Source organism: Hyaena hyaena, unplaced genomic scaffold (assembly GCF_003009895.1).
Source record: "Hyaena hyaena isolate Hyena2069 unplaced genomic scaffold, ASM300989v1 scaffold_87, whole genome shotgun sequence".
NCBI classification, from domain to species: domain Eukaryota; kingdom Metazoa; phylum Chordata; class Mammalia; order Carnivora; family Hyaenidae; genus Hyaena; species Hyaena hyaena.
In genome coordinates this window covers 1,297,853-1,311,308 of record NW_024080718.1, presented here as the reverse complement: position 1 = coordinate 1,311,308, position 13,456 = coordinate 1,297,853, and the positions used below count along the sequence as shown (strand labels likewise).

The following is a 13,456-nucleotide window of genomic DNA, read 5'->3' as shown; positions in this document are numbered from 1 at the left end:
CAGTGCATATAAATTGGGTATCAGATATGTGATCATTCTCAATAAGTATTTACTGAGGAATGAACTTGTGCCAGGATACTAATGTGACTTGGGTCTATTAAGCAATTCCCATATGCCAGGCAACAACACTAAAAACTTCACATACCTCACGTAATGCTTAAAGGCACCCTGAGGCAGTATTATCAACTTCATTTTTAATATGAGGTAACTGAGTATTTTCCAGTAAAGTCACAGAGCAGGTATAAGAGGGAAATGAGATTCAAACTCAGAGCTGAATGTAAAGCCTATGCTCTTTACCAGTGTAGTCAATTCATCCTACAGAAACATTCCCTAAAGGAGCTGTGATCTAACTGACACAATGAACATACAAAATTATAATATTCTATCATAAGTGCTATGAAGCATACATTAGATTTTATTTGAGCAGAGTTTGAGCTTACCCAAAAACCAGGGAAACGAAGACAGAAGTCAGAGAAAATATCCAGAGGTGACACTTTTAAGAATTAATAGCAGTCGGGGCGCCTGGGTGGCTTAGTAGGTTAAGCGTCCGACTTTCGCTTAGGTCATGATCTCGCGGTTTGTGGGTTCGAGCCCCGCGTCGGGCTCTGTGCTGACTGCCAGCTCAGAGCCTGGAGCCTGTTTCAGTCTGTGACTCCCTCTCTCTCTAACCCTCCCCTGCTCACGCTGTCTCTCTCTCTCTCTCCTAGAAATAAATAAAACATTAAAAAAAAAAAAAAAAGAATTAATAGCAGTCAATGGGGCGCCTGGGTGGCTCAGTCAGTTAAGTGCCAACTTCTGCTCAGGTCATGATCTCACGGTTCATGGGTTCAAGCCCTGCATCGGGCTCTGTGCTGACAGCCAGCTCAGAGCCTGGAGTCTGCTTCAGATTCTGTATCTCCCTCTCTCTCTCTCTGACCCTCCCCTGCTCACGCTGTCTCTCTCTCTCTCTCTCACACACACACACACAAATAAAAGACATTAAAAAAATTTTCTTAATTAAAAAAATAAAAAAAGAATTAACAGCAGTTAAGAGTGAAAGAAACAATCTTCCTAAAGAAAGGAATAATGTGCAAAGGCATAAAGGGACAACATTTCATGACATGTTCAGTGAACACCAAGTAGTATCCAGAAAGTTCTAGTTTTCCAGAAAGTAAAATATGGAAAGAGAACTGGTAGGAAATGAAGCTGGCAAAAGCAGTCAGATCATGAACAGTTTAGCCAAAGAATTAAGATTTTATCCAATAAGGTAGGTAAAGGCATTGAGTAATTTTAAGCTCTTGAGTGAATTATTATTTCATTTGTTTAATGTTTAATTTTTTAAAATGTTTAATTTTGCTCTGGCACTGAAAATTGACTGAAGAGCTACAGCATAGAAGCCTATTAGAAGAATACTTAAACAATTCAGGCAATAGGCTAATTTAGAGCAACAGTGATGAAGAGAAAAAGATTCAAAAGATATGTAAGAGGCAGAACTACTGGACTTAGTAACCAATTGGATCGATGTTTGAGGTTTGGTAGGATCATGAAGGAAAGGAAGGAATCTATGTAAAATCTAGCTGAGTCCTGGGTAGACAGAAGCGCCATGAACTAAAACAGGGAACAGAATGGGGGAAACAAGGTGAAAGGAAAGCTGATGAGTAGAGAGAGTGGGTACTTCTGGAACATCCAGGAAAAAAGAAGTGTCCAATAAACAAGTAGGTAATTCTAGACATCAGGAGAGAACATTTAAGGTGAATATATAAAATCAAGAGGTATTACCCAGGAAGGTGATTGAAAGGGCCTAGGGAAACTGCACAAAAGGATAGAGACAAAGACGAGAGTTCCAGAGACCACCAATATGTAAAACACAGACAGACAGGAGTAAATGAAAACTGGGAGAGAGCAGTGATGCAGACGTCTGGAAAGGAGAGTTTCATGAAGAAAGAGTTATCAATGCACTGAATGTTTCAAAGAAGCAAAGATAAGAACTTCAACGCCTCTTGGATTTGGCAATTGAGTTAACTGGTGACTTGAAGTAGAGATTCCAGAGGAATGGATGGTAAACAAAGCTAGACTAGACAGGGGCTGAGTCAATGGCAGAGGCAAAAAGATATCAATCTTTGCCTATTAGAGAGTTAACAGCTAGAGCAGAACAGAGGAGTGAAGAACAACATTTTCAGGATGGCAGAGATTTTAGCATTTTTACAGGATGAGAAAGGGACAGATGGAGAGTGAGATTTTTAAATTATGCCTTGTACTTAAACTTAGTATAAAGCTACCCATAATACAAGGTTAAGTGAAAAGACATGTTACAGTGTATCACTTAAGATAAAATTCAGAGTCCTTTCCATGGCCCTCAAGGCCTTTAGGTCCTTTACAACGGGCCCCTGCCTACTTCTGACTTCATCATATGCCATTCTCATTCATTATACCCTAATGTTACTGGCCATTCTATTCTGATGCTTCAACTTGCCAAGCTGGTTCTTGCCCCAGGAGTCTTGCACTGGATGTTATTTCTTCCTGGAATGCTTTTCTCCCTGTCAACAGCTAGTTCCTCCAAGTCATTCAGATTTCAAGTCAAACATCACCTCTTTTGAGAGGCCTGCTCACCTGTATGTAATACTACATATCCCTCTACCCCACACGAAGTTATTATCATTAACTTGTATCAGCAATCATCACTCTCTCAAATTCTTATTTACTTGTCCATCTTCATCCCTAGAATGCGTAAAATGGTGCTTGGCACACAGTAGGCATTCTATCTACAGTTGAATGAAAATGTACACAAACACACATATATATGAATGTAGGTATTTACATGAAAAGCATTAAGAAAGTTTTGAAAGGCATTATTTGAACTTATTTATACCAGGAGTAAGTGGGAAGACTAGAGGGTGATATACATAATATCTATTCGTTTTTTGCTTCATAGACCTCTATTCAAATTTTCTAAATCATGTATTTTTCAAAAACCACGTCTTTTATAACTGGAAAACAATTTTTAAATAATGACCATATGCACTGAAGATTGTCCATCTATTCTGCATTTCCATTGCCTTTTACTGGGTTGTCATGATCTAACCTCACCGCAGACTGATCCTTGGGTTCTCTGGGCAGGACAGTTCAGAGTTAAAATCTTAAACCTGAGAGCTACAGACAACTTGGAGATCATCTAATCCACCTCATTTTACAGATGAGGAAGAAGAGACTCATAGTAATTTAATTAATAAAAGTAATTTAATAAAACTAGAATATTGATAAAAATTTTCAAGGACCAAATGAATATGAACTATTTGAAAGGCTAATCTATTATACGTTGTACACAATTTAAATGACAACTAATAAAAGCTTATTAAAGCTTACTCTCACATATAACCTACAATCTTCTAGCGAAATTATTACTCAAAGGAAAACTATTTCCTCAAGCACATTATTTGACCAATGAACCCTATGGTTAAGCATTGGTTAACCATTATACTCATGACAAGGGACTCAAAACACATAAATATAGGGAGTGAAAATTATTCACCGTTAGGTGTGCAAACTAACTGAATTAGCAGGCACGTCTTTCCACCAAGGTAAACGGTAAGTCAAATATATAATACATTTAAGGATTCCCTAACTTTGATTCAAATATCTGTATCAATGTCTACAGTGTACTTTTAATGGAATTTAATAAAAATTAAATGTTGAATAAACACTACTAAATAATATTACAGAAATGATTTCACTTTACCTACATACTATAATTTACCAGGAATACAACAAATTTTATCTAAACTTTTGAATAATACCACTTTATGGTTGTTTAATAAACTATCTCATTTGATCCTCTTAACGTCCCCGTGGACAGCAGAAATTATTACTCCCATTTAATACAGACCTTGACTAAAGTCATTGGGACAAGTCCTAGAAGCCAGGTCCTGAACTTCTTAGTCACTGTTGTTTCCATCACTCAAACTACCTTACGTTTACCATTCAGTAAAAAAAAAAAAAAAAAAAAAAAAACTTTAAAATTTCTTCCCGGTCACACTGGTGAAGGTGAGGGGGCTACTAAAACCCTAGCAGTCCTATCCTTTCCTATTCTATTTGAAATTTTAGTACCTAAGGAAGTATTATTCATTTATCTTAACAGATGTGACAGTCACTTAATTGAGGATTGGGCTCATCAGTAATTCTTTATGAAACTCTACCAATATTCAATTATTTTCTTAATCCTAATAAAAGTACTCTCTTATTTAGAAAGCTCTCTACATACAAACAGTATCCAAAGTAGTGTTAAGAATATGGACTCCAGGGGCAGCTGGGTGGCTCAGTTGGTTAACCGGCTGACTTCGGCCCACGTCATGAACTCACAGTTTGTGGGTTCGAGCCCCGCAGAGGACTCTGTGCTGACAGCTAAGAGCCTGGAGCCTGCTTCGGATTCTCTGTCTCTCTCTCTCTCTCTCTCCATCCCTCCCCCACTTGTACTCTGTCTCTCTCAAAAATAATAATAAATATAAAATAAACAATAAAAAAATTTTTTAAAAAGAATATGGACTTTAACAGTTGAAAACAAAATCTGAAGAGTTCCTCGGTGGCTCAGTCAGTTCAGCATCCAACTCTGGATTTCAGCTCTGGTCACGATTTCACATTTCACAGGATTGAACCCTACATCAGGCTCTGCACTGATGGTGCAGAAAGAGAGAAAGAACCCTCTCTCTCTCTCCGCCCCTCTACTCATGCTCTCTCCCTCAAAATATGTAAGTAAACTTTAAAAAATTTAAGTTTATTTTGGGGCGCCTGGGTGGCTTAGTCGGTTGAGCGTCCGACTTTTGCTTAGGTCATGATCTCGCGGTTTGTGGGTTCGAGCCCCACGTCGGGCTCTGTGCTGACTGCCAGCTCAGAGCCTGGAGCCTGTTTCAGTCTGTGACTCCCTCTCTCTCTGACCCTCCCCTGTTCACGCTGTCTCTCTCTCTCTCCTAGAAATAAATAAAAACATTTAAAAAATAAATAAATAAATAAAATAAAGAAATAAAAAATTTAAGTTTATTTTAAAAAATCTGAAGCCAAACCTCAGTCCTATCACACACTAGCTACATTTCTTAACTTCCTTGCCTCACTGTCCTCATCTATAAAATGAGGATAACACCATCTGCATCTGTGATGTGTTGAGAGATTCAATGAGATAGTATGTATAAAGCACCCAGAAAAGGGCTAGGTCATACGGTTAGCTATTAGAGAAACAGATACAAATAGGTAGTGCTGATAATGTCATTTAATTTATATGAACTTGATTAGTTTAACTTCTAATATGACCTACTTCTTTTTCTCCCAAATTATCTGAGACAGTTGACAATATATTACTCTTGCTCCCAGGGAACCAGTTTTAAAGTGAGTGCTGGGTTTCAGTCCCCTTCTAACCCCTCTAATTAAGCAATATAGTCTGTTATTTGATGATCTTAGAAATGGCTATAACCAAATCAAAGGTTACACTATTTTGACTCGTACTCTTTTTAAATCTGCTAACAGCATCATTTACTATTTTGAAACAAACAAACAGAACAATAGTAAGCCTGATTTTATAAATACAAATCACGATAAAGTGACTTCATATTGGATGAAAGGGGTAGTTCAGGGGGAGAGGGGAGACGGCCCTAACACTGAGACATTATATAGTCAGCAGTCCATCACGCACATTTACTTTCCCTCTTTCAAGAAATCTGCATAGGAATCATTCTAATCAATATTAGCATCATTTTACAATAAGAAAGGGAAGCTCAAACTTCTGCTCACTGCCCCTGGCTCAAGATGCTCTAACCCACAGGCAGGCTCTTGCTCAACTCAACGCCTTTCTTATAATCTCTGCCCAGAAGGCTCTCCTGTCGCCCTTCAATATTGTCTCCTCCTGCTTCAGGTCTCACAGCAAACAGCAGCTACCCTCGCCACCTCTAAATAGCACATATCAATTACTCCATCCTTATTTCTTTCACAAAACACAAATTGACCTGGGTGTATCTTCTTGTGTTGAAGAGCAGATACTCTGACTTACCACTGCTGTGTCCTAAGTGCTCAGCATAGATGATGCTGGCTTAATGAATGAATGAACACAACATCCTCCCTACAGTCCTTGAGCAGGTAAATGGCACGGCCTAGAAACCAATACCTGATCAATCTCACTGCAAACTCTCCGGCCCTGCCTTAACACTACTTTTTTCACTGGTGGGAAGGGAGACGCTCTGAGCTCAGCACTCAATTTAGAGTTGTGTCTTCCTACTTTCTATACTCATTCACTTTAAAGAAATCATAGATTCACCTAGATGTATAACGTAATACTACAAAATATTTAACTGGAATTTCAAGAGATCTCACATTACCTTGTAGAATCACAACTCAATTTGAAAAACCATTGCATTTATGATGTCCCATAGCAATCAAAATACTTCAAAACTGTTCACTGGCATCAGCACACATAGTTACTTAAGGCTAAAAGAGAATTTAAGACCCACATGGAAATGCAAATGCATTGTACTAACAAGCTGGCAATATTCTGTTCTTTTACAAGAGGTTCTGAATTTCCCAATACATTATACAGAAAAATTTTGAAATCAGTCACGGGATTCTCATTCTGATAATGGTAATGCTCTTTCTTAAAGGGAGATGGCACAAATGCAGTCGATCTGCTGCGTGTCACTATTAATACATGTTCTTAAGGGCAGAAGACACCAACACCCCCATGGTTACCTTACCCACAGGGTTTAATACTTACTGCTGAGTCCTCCGCCCTCGGATACTCCTGTCCCTCTCATTCCTAGGTAAGTCAGTCCCAATATTAGGAAAAATAAGCAGGCAGCAGTTAAGAGAAACATCGACAAATAGTGGGCACTGAAACCCCCTGTAGGGGACACCTCCTCCCGTTTAAATTGCTGGAGAAGTTCCTCCTCCGGTTCGGAAAGCTTCGGTTTGTTGTATGCGTTTTTCAGGTAGGTATGATTGGAGCCCGTATGATTGGAGTGATTGATCCTGAGTGCACTAGAGGCAGCCACCGCTGCACCGGGAGGGAGGCTGTTGGAAAAAATCCTAGGGGCGTCCACACTGAAGGACCCGCCGCCGATATGATTATTGGTTTTAAGGAGGGAGCCTGTGGACGAATCCAAGGTTGAGTCCATGTCGGTCAGTGGCGGGGGAAGGAGAGGGGCCAGTTTCTTTGCGGTGACACGGTACCTAGGAATGGGGCTGGAGTCCAGGGGATCACACCCTCCTCCCTGCTGCTCCTCCGCCGCCGCCGCCGCCGCCGCCGCCGCCGACTCTTCGAGGTTTCGGCTCCTGTCTAGACTCCCCGCAGCCGCCGCCCTGTCATTCATCGGGATTCCTCCCCCTCCCTGAACTGAGGTCTCCAGCCGGCCGCCGGCAGATTTTGCAGTCAGCGAAGAGAGAGGCTTACTATGGCTCCGTCTGGGCCGATGCCGGGAAAGGGAGTCGTCCTTTAATACCTGTCTGCTGGAGGCCACGTCGTCGTCCTCCTCTTCCTCCGAGTCCGAATAGTTCTCCCGGCAGCTGTACGGGAGAAGCCGGCTGCCATTCACCGTCCGGCTCGCCCGCAGCGGCTCCTCGGCCTCTGGGTCCCTGTCCTCTCCGTCGTCCCCCTCCTCCTCCTCCTCGTCCTCCGCGGCCGCATCCCTCGCCGACGGGGTCTGCAGCCCGGGAGCCGCCGGCCGCCGGGCCCCCCACCACGAGTGGGGCTTCCTTCGCTCGGCCGAGTTGCTGTTAGTCACCTCGCTGGCGGCCAGGGGCGCCGACGGCGGTTTGAGCCCGCGGTACTGGAGCGAAGCCCGGTCTTTCCTCCCGCCGCCGCCGCCGCCGCCGCCGCCGGCCTGGTCCCGCGGACTGGCCTCCACGTCCGACTCGTCCGAGCTGAAGCCCAGCAGCACTTTGCTGCCAGCCGTGGGGGCGGCCGAGGCGCCCCCGGGCCCTCCCACGGGGCTCTCCGGGCCAGAGGCCGAGACTCGGCCCAGGCCCCCAGGAGTCCGCAAGTAGGAGAGGTCGCCAGAGACCGGCCGGCCCCCCAGCCCCGCGGCGGCCGCCGGCGCTCCTGCCGCGGCGACCGCGGCAGCAGCCGTGTTATTGTTATTACTGTTCCGCGTCTTGTTGCCGCGGCCCCCAGACCGGTGCTGCTGCTGCTCTTCCTCTCGAAGCTTCTTCAGCTTCTTGAGGTAGACCGGGCGGGTGCTCTCCGTCACTGGGCCAGGAGACAGGCCGTAACGGCGGAGCTGAGAGAAAAGCTCCTCATCCGAGAGCTGCTGAGGCGCCGAAGCCGCTGCCGCCGCCATTTTCTCTCCAGGGTGTTTTACAAGCTCCGCGCTACCGGAAGTGACGCGCCGCACTAGACCCTGAACTAGACCGGGCTGCGTCGCCCTCCCAGCGCCACGGGCGCCTTGGCCAATGGGAGGCGCGGGAGGAGCTCACCTGAGCGGGAAAGGGCCACCTGAGCGGCGCGCGGCTCCCCAAGCGGAGAGTTTGTCTACTCCCTCACCTTGGGGTGCCAGCGCAGTCTCCCCCGCCTTTCTGTCGCTTTCTTCCGCAGTTCTCTGCCCTGCCGTTCCTAGTACCTTTTCCTTGGAGCTCCATTTTCCTAACCCACACCTTGACCTCTTCCCAGGTTCCAGCCACCAGGCAATAGTAATTAAAATCTGCCTTGAAGTTCAGGACATTGTTTTCTTCCCATCCAGTCTCCGCTGCCGCGGGGAACCTAGACCCAAAGAAATCCTCATGGCCAGACTAGGTTGACAATTTCCCTGTCTGACTCCTGGTTTCTTTTCACTTTCGTCTTTCCGCTTGACTTAAAAAGAAGAAGAAGAAGAAAAAGAGAGTTTCTCTCGCTGCTCTTTTTGAGAAGCCTCTATTCTATTACAAAGAAAAGATACAGAATAAACCAGTCCCAATACAATTTTCTTCAAGAAGAATGGCTATTCATTCTTTTTATTACTATTATTCATTCATTAGTCGGTTGTAAAGTATGTTTTTTTCCGCCTTCTAAAATCCGGTAACCTCGATAGATGGTCATTTTCGTATTTGAAAGAACCTATCATTTGCTTCATTTTGTGACTTATAAAAAGGACAACACATCATCTTATCTTACTTCCTTCTTAGTATCTTTCCAACCTGTAGTTATTGCTAATGATTATTTTTACGTATTTATTTTTAAATGATATTTAATTATTATCTCATTCCTTTGAATTGTAAGCTCCATTATTACTTCTATTATTAGAAACGTCATTCCTATCGTGCTTGATACCAGAAGGTTGATAAACATTTGTTGAACTAATTAATGAATTGCAAAGCTAGGATAGTATGAAATGGGTATTTTAACACGGGACTAGTGGCAAATGGGAAGAAGAAACCTGAACACAAACCCAGAAAACCAGAAACCGTAAGTCTTGGGTACACAACTCCTCATTTACCCAGTAGATAATGAATCCCAGACAGGTGAAGTTTGCCCAGTTTGATAAAGATCACTTCCCTTTTCCTCAAACCCTGGCAAAGCTAACATTTCTTGAGAACTTAAATCCTAGCAGCTATCCGGTAGCACCCGACACAATATTCGGCACACTCTAGTAATGTTTTGTCAAATAGGTTATTTTACCCTATACACATCTGAACAGAAATATATGTTAGTCAAAAGCATAAATACTAGCTTTTCAACATTTCAAATCCTACAGCAGAATAACACTCAGTAACCTGAAGTTTCGACCTCTTAGCAAAAGCTTGCCATCTTCCCCCCCCCCCAAAAAAAAAATGTGTTTTTATAATGAAGGGGCACTTCCTTGTCCTTTATTAGAGAACTTTAAAATTTACAAATGTTTCTGAATCTGTGACTGTTAAACACTTATAAGAGCATTAGACACAGTACATTTCATCCACTATGATGGTAATGACCCAGAATTTATTACCATAATTGTCTAGGTGTGAAGTCAAATGATTACAAACTTACAGACCAATGTCTCAGTATAGCATAGCAGTTAAGCTGTGAGCTTTGGAGTTAAACAAAACTGAATACGGACTGAGCTCTGTCTCTTCCTTTTATTCTTAGTTCAACATTTGTTCCACACTCTACTGGAATCATAGAAGTCTGTTAGTTTGGCTTCTGATTTTCATGAACCTTTATGTATCTTCCTATGAGGATTGTCACAATATTTATATTTCTACCTGTGACTTTGGGCAAGTTGTTTAATTTTTCTGAGCCGTAGTTTCTGTATAACCAAAAGAAGGATGATAAACATTTCTCAGAAGGCTGTTTTAAGAATTAAATGAGAATATGTCTGCATAATGCTTAGCACCACACCTGAGCATACAATGTACACTCAATAAATGTTAGCTAATAATGTAAACCCAAGCATTGTGTGCGTTTGGTAGCGTGGCTCCTGAGAACACAGTGCAACAGTAACTAAAATGCCACTGCACAGACAAATAGAAATGGTGAAACTTTGCCCAACGCATTTAATAATCACATTTAATAGTTAATGAAGATAAAGGGCTTTGGCAACCATGGTCCTTGGTGATGTCAGCCTCTGTCAAACCCATGTCAGCAAGGTTTGGAATGAACTAGGAACCAACATCTCAAGTCTAAGTTATGTGACTAAGGGCAAATCTCAGGCTCTCAAAAACTCAATTTATTCTTTTCTAAAATGTTGATAATATTGTCTGCCTTCCATGGCACACAATTAACGTTCAATGAGTGTTAGTTGAAAATGATGAATCAATACTGTGCTCTGTGCTGACTGCTCAGATTCTGTGTTTCCCTCTCTCTCTGCCCCTCCTCTGCTTGGACTCTCTCTCTCTCATTCCCCGCTCCCTCTCTCCCTCCCTCTCTTTTTTTCTCACTCTCTCAAAAATAAATAAACCTGGCTGACTCGGTCAGTAGAAAATACAACTCTTGATCTCAGGTTGTAAAATCTAGCCCCATGTTAGGTGTAGAGATTACTCAAATATAAAATCTTAAAAAAAATAAAAGTATATAATTAGTGGCACTTAGTACATTTACAATGTTGTGCAAATGTCTAAAACTTTTTCATCACTCCCAAAGAAAACCCTTAAGCAAGGATTTCCTATTTCTCCCTCTTTCTAGTTCCTGGCAACCACTAATCTACTTTTTGTCTCTATGGATTTAACTATTCCGAATATTTCATATGAGTAGAATCATACAACATGTGACCTTTTGTGTCTGACCACTTAGCATAATGTTTTTGTGATTCATCCAGGATGTACCATGTATCAGTACTTCATTTCTTTTTATCGCTGAACAATGTTTCATTACTTAAACATACCGCATTTTGTATATCTCTTCTTCCACTGATAGACATTTTGGTTGTTTCCACCTTTTGGTTATTGTGAATAATGCTGCTGTGAACATTGGTATATCTGTTTGAATACTTGTCTTCAATTATTTTGGGTATGTACCTAGGAATCTCATATCAGATGATAATTCAATGTTCAAAGTTTTGAGGAGTCACAAAACTACTGATTTGTTTTTGACCCTATGGATCAACACTGTTGTTTTTATGACTGGCCATGTTTTTCTCTTTGGAACAACAGCAAGGAAGTTCAGACTCAATTTTGTGGCCCAGGCATAGCAAAACGTGTTATGAATTAATTCCATTGCTCACTCTAAATTTCCTGACTTTATACTTGTGTGCCTCATTTTTTAAATGATTTTTAATTTTATTTTATCTTCCTATCATGATATGCATTTTTAGCTGCCTTTTAATTACTTGGGGAATACCATATAACTCCTCTGACAATCCAAGGGGGTAGGTTTCATCAGTTTTCATCTTTTACAGATAAAGAAACCAAGGCTAGAAAACTTACTTGATTCCAGCCTCAAAGAGTCAGATGGAAAACTGAAACCTATAATTTTGGAGTCCAAATCCCGTGTTTCTCCACTATAACATCCCACCTCTTGAATACCTTTCTTAAATCATACAGTAATATATGTAAAAATAAACTTAATTCCCTCTATTTTTACATGCTCTAAAATAAACTTAGTTCCCTCTATCTTTATGCAGGAAGGAGACTATAATAGGGTGAAGAAAAGGACAAAAGCTTTTACAATTAACCTATGTCTTAGCTTTGTTGCTACATGCAGCAACTGGAAAGAAAATTCAGAAATAAAATACTGATTATATCACTTAGCTTTTCAGCAGATCAAAGAAGTAACACAATATTATAGTGATGTTATCACTTAACTTCTCTTAAAGTGGCCCAAGGATGTGTTCACAAGTTTTGATCTACAAAGTTCCTGGTGTTTATTTTTCTTTTTAATTGCTCAACTTTTATTCAACACTAACACTGCTTCTAAGGAAGATGCCAGAATAAACAGGCTGAAAATACAACACGGTATTGAGAAACGTTGGACAAAGTTCTTATCTTATGTTACTGTAAGAATTAGCCAAGAAAGTTTTCTAGCAAGAGCTTCTATTTTATTTTTCTGTATATAACTCAAACAGATGAAAGTGATCATATGATCTGAGTCAAGAGCATATGTGTGATTGGTAATTAGATTCTATTCTATGCAAGAAGGTGAACTGCTAAGTTCTATACTGGAAGTCATGGAGAGCGTTTCACATTAACACATAATGGACAAGAGTCTCAAAGTTAGGAGATTTGAGTTTTATTCCTCATTCTGCAGTTTATTAATTGTAGTAATGGTTTACATTTTCATATTGCCTCATAGTCCACAAAACCATTTCATTATCTCACTGTCTTTATATCAACCTTAGTGGGCAAGCATTATTATCCCAGTTCTGTGCATGAGAAAATTAAGGCTCAAGTACCATTTATCCTTTATAAGAGCTACTAAGGACTGAAATCCAAAATCATTCCTAGGTTGGGGGTGCCTGGGTGGCTCAGTCGGTTAAGCATCTGACATCGGCTCAGGTCATGATCTCACAGTTCGCGGGTTCGAGCCCCGTGTCAGGCTCTGTGCGGACAGCTAGCTCAGAGCCTGGAGCCTGTTTCAGATTCTGTGTCTCCCTCTCTCTCTCTCTGACCCTCCCCTGCTCATGCTGTCTCTCTCTCTCAGAAATAAATAAAACATTAAAAATTTTTTTCATAAAAAAAATCATTCCTAGGTTGTCTGGCCCTGAATTCACTGTTCTTTCTGGTCCACCATGAAATGCCTGAATCTGGTCCACCATGAATCTGCCTCCTCACATGAGCAGATTCTCTCCCAAAGAATGAGTCATTTAACCTTTTTTCTTTTAGTTTCTCCATCTCTAAAATGAGGAAGTAAGAATGTTCGACCATTAAGATATCTTACAAGTCCAAAACTTATATACTATAAGCACTTTCTTATAGTATATATTACTGTGTTTTTTTATTATAGTTATTTATTTTTAGAGACTACTTACTTATTTTGAGAGAAAGAGAGAGAATGTGAGTGGGGGAGAGGCGGAGAGAGAGGGAGAGAGAGAATCCCAAGTGAGCTCTATGGCTTCAGCTC

General features: G+C 41.3%; 1 protein-coding gene across 1 annotated transcript in view; it reads right to left on the bottom strand.

The window, feature by feature from the left end:
- LEMD3 (LEM domain containing 3) overlaps positions 1 to 8,303 on the bottom strand; it is a 65,585-nt gene extending 57,282 nt beyond the window's left edge. The window contains exon 1 of the mRNA XM_039234291.1: positions 6,728 to 8,303. Within this exon, the coding sequence (XP_039090222.1) occupies positions 6,728 to 8,288 (1,561 nt within the window). The 5' untranslated portion in view covers positions 8,289 to 8,303. The remainder of the gene's footprint in view (positions 1 to 6,727) is intronic.
- Between the last annotated feature and the right edge of the window lie 5,153 nt (positions 8,304 to 13,456).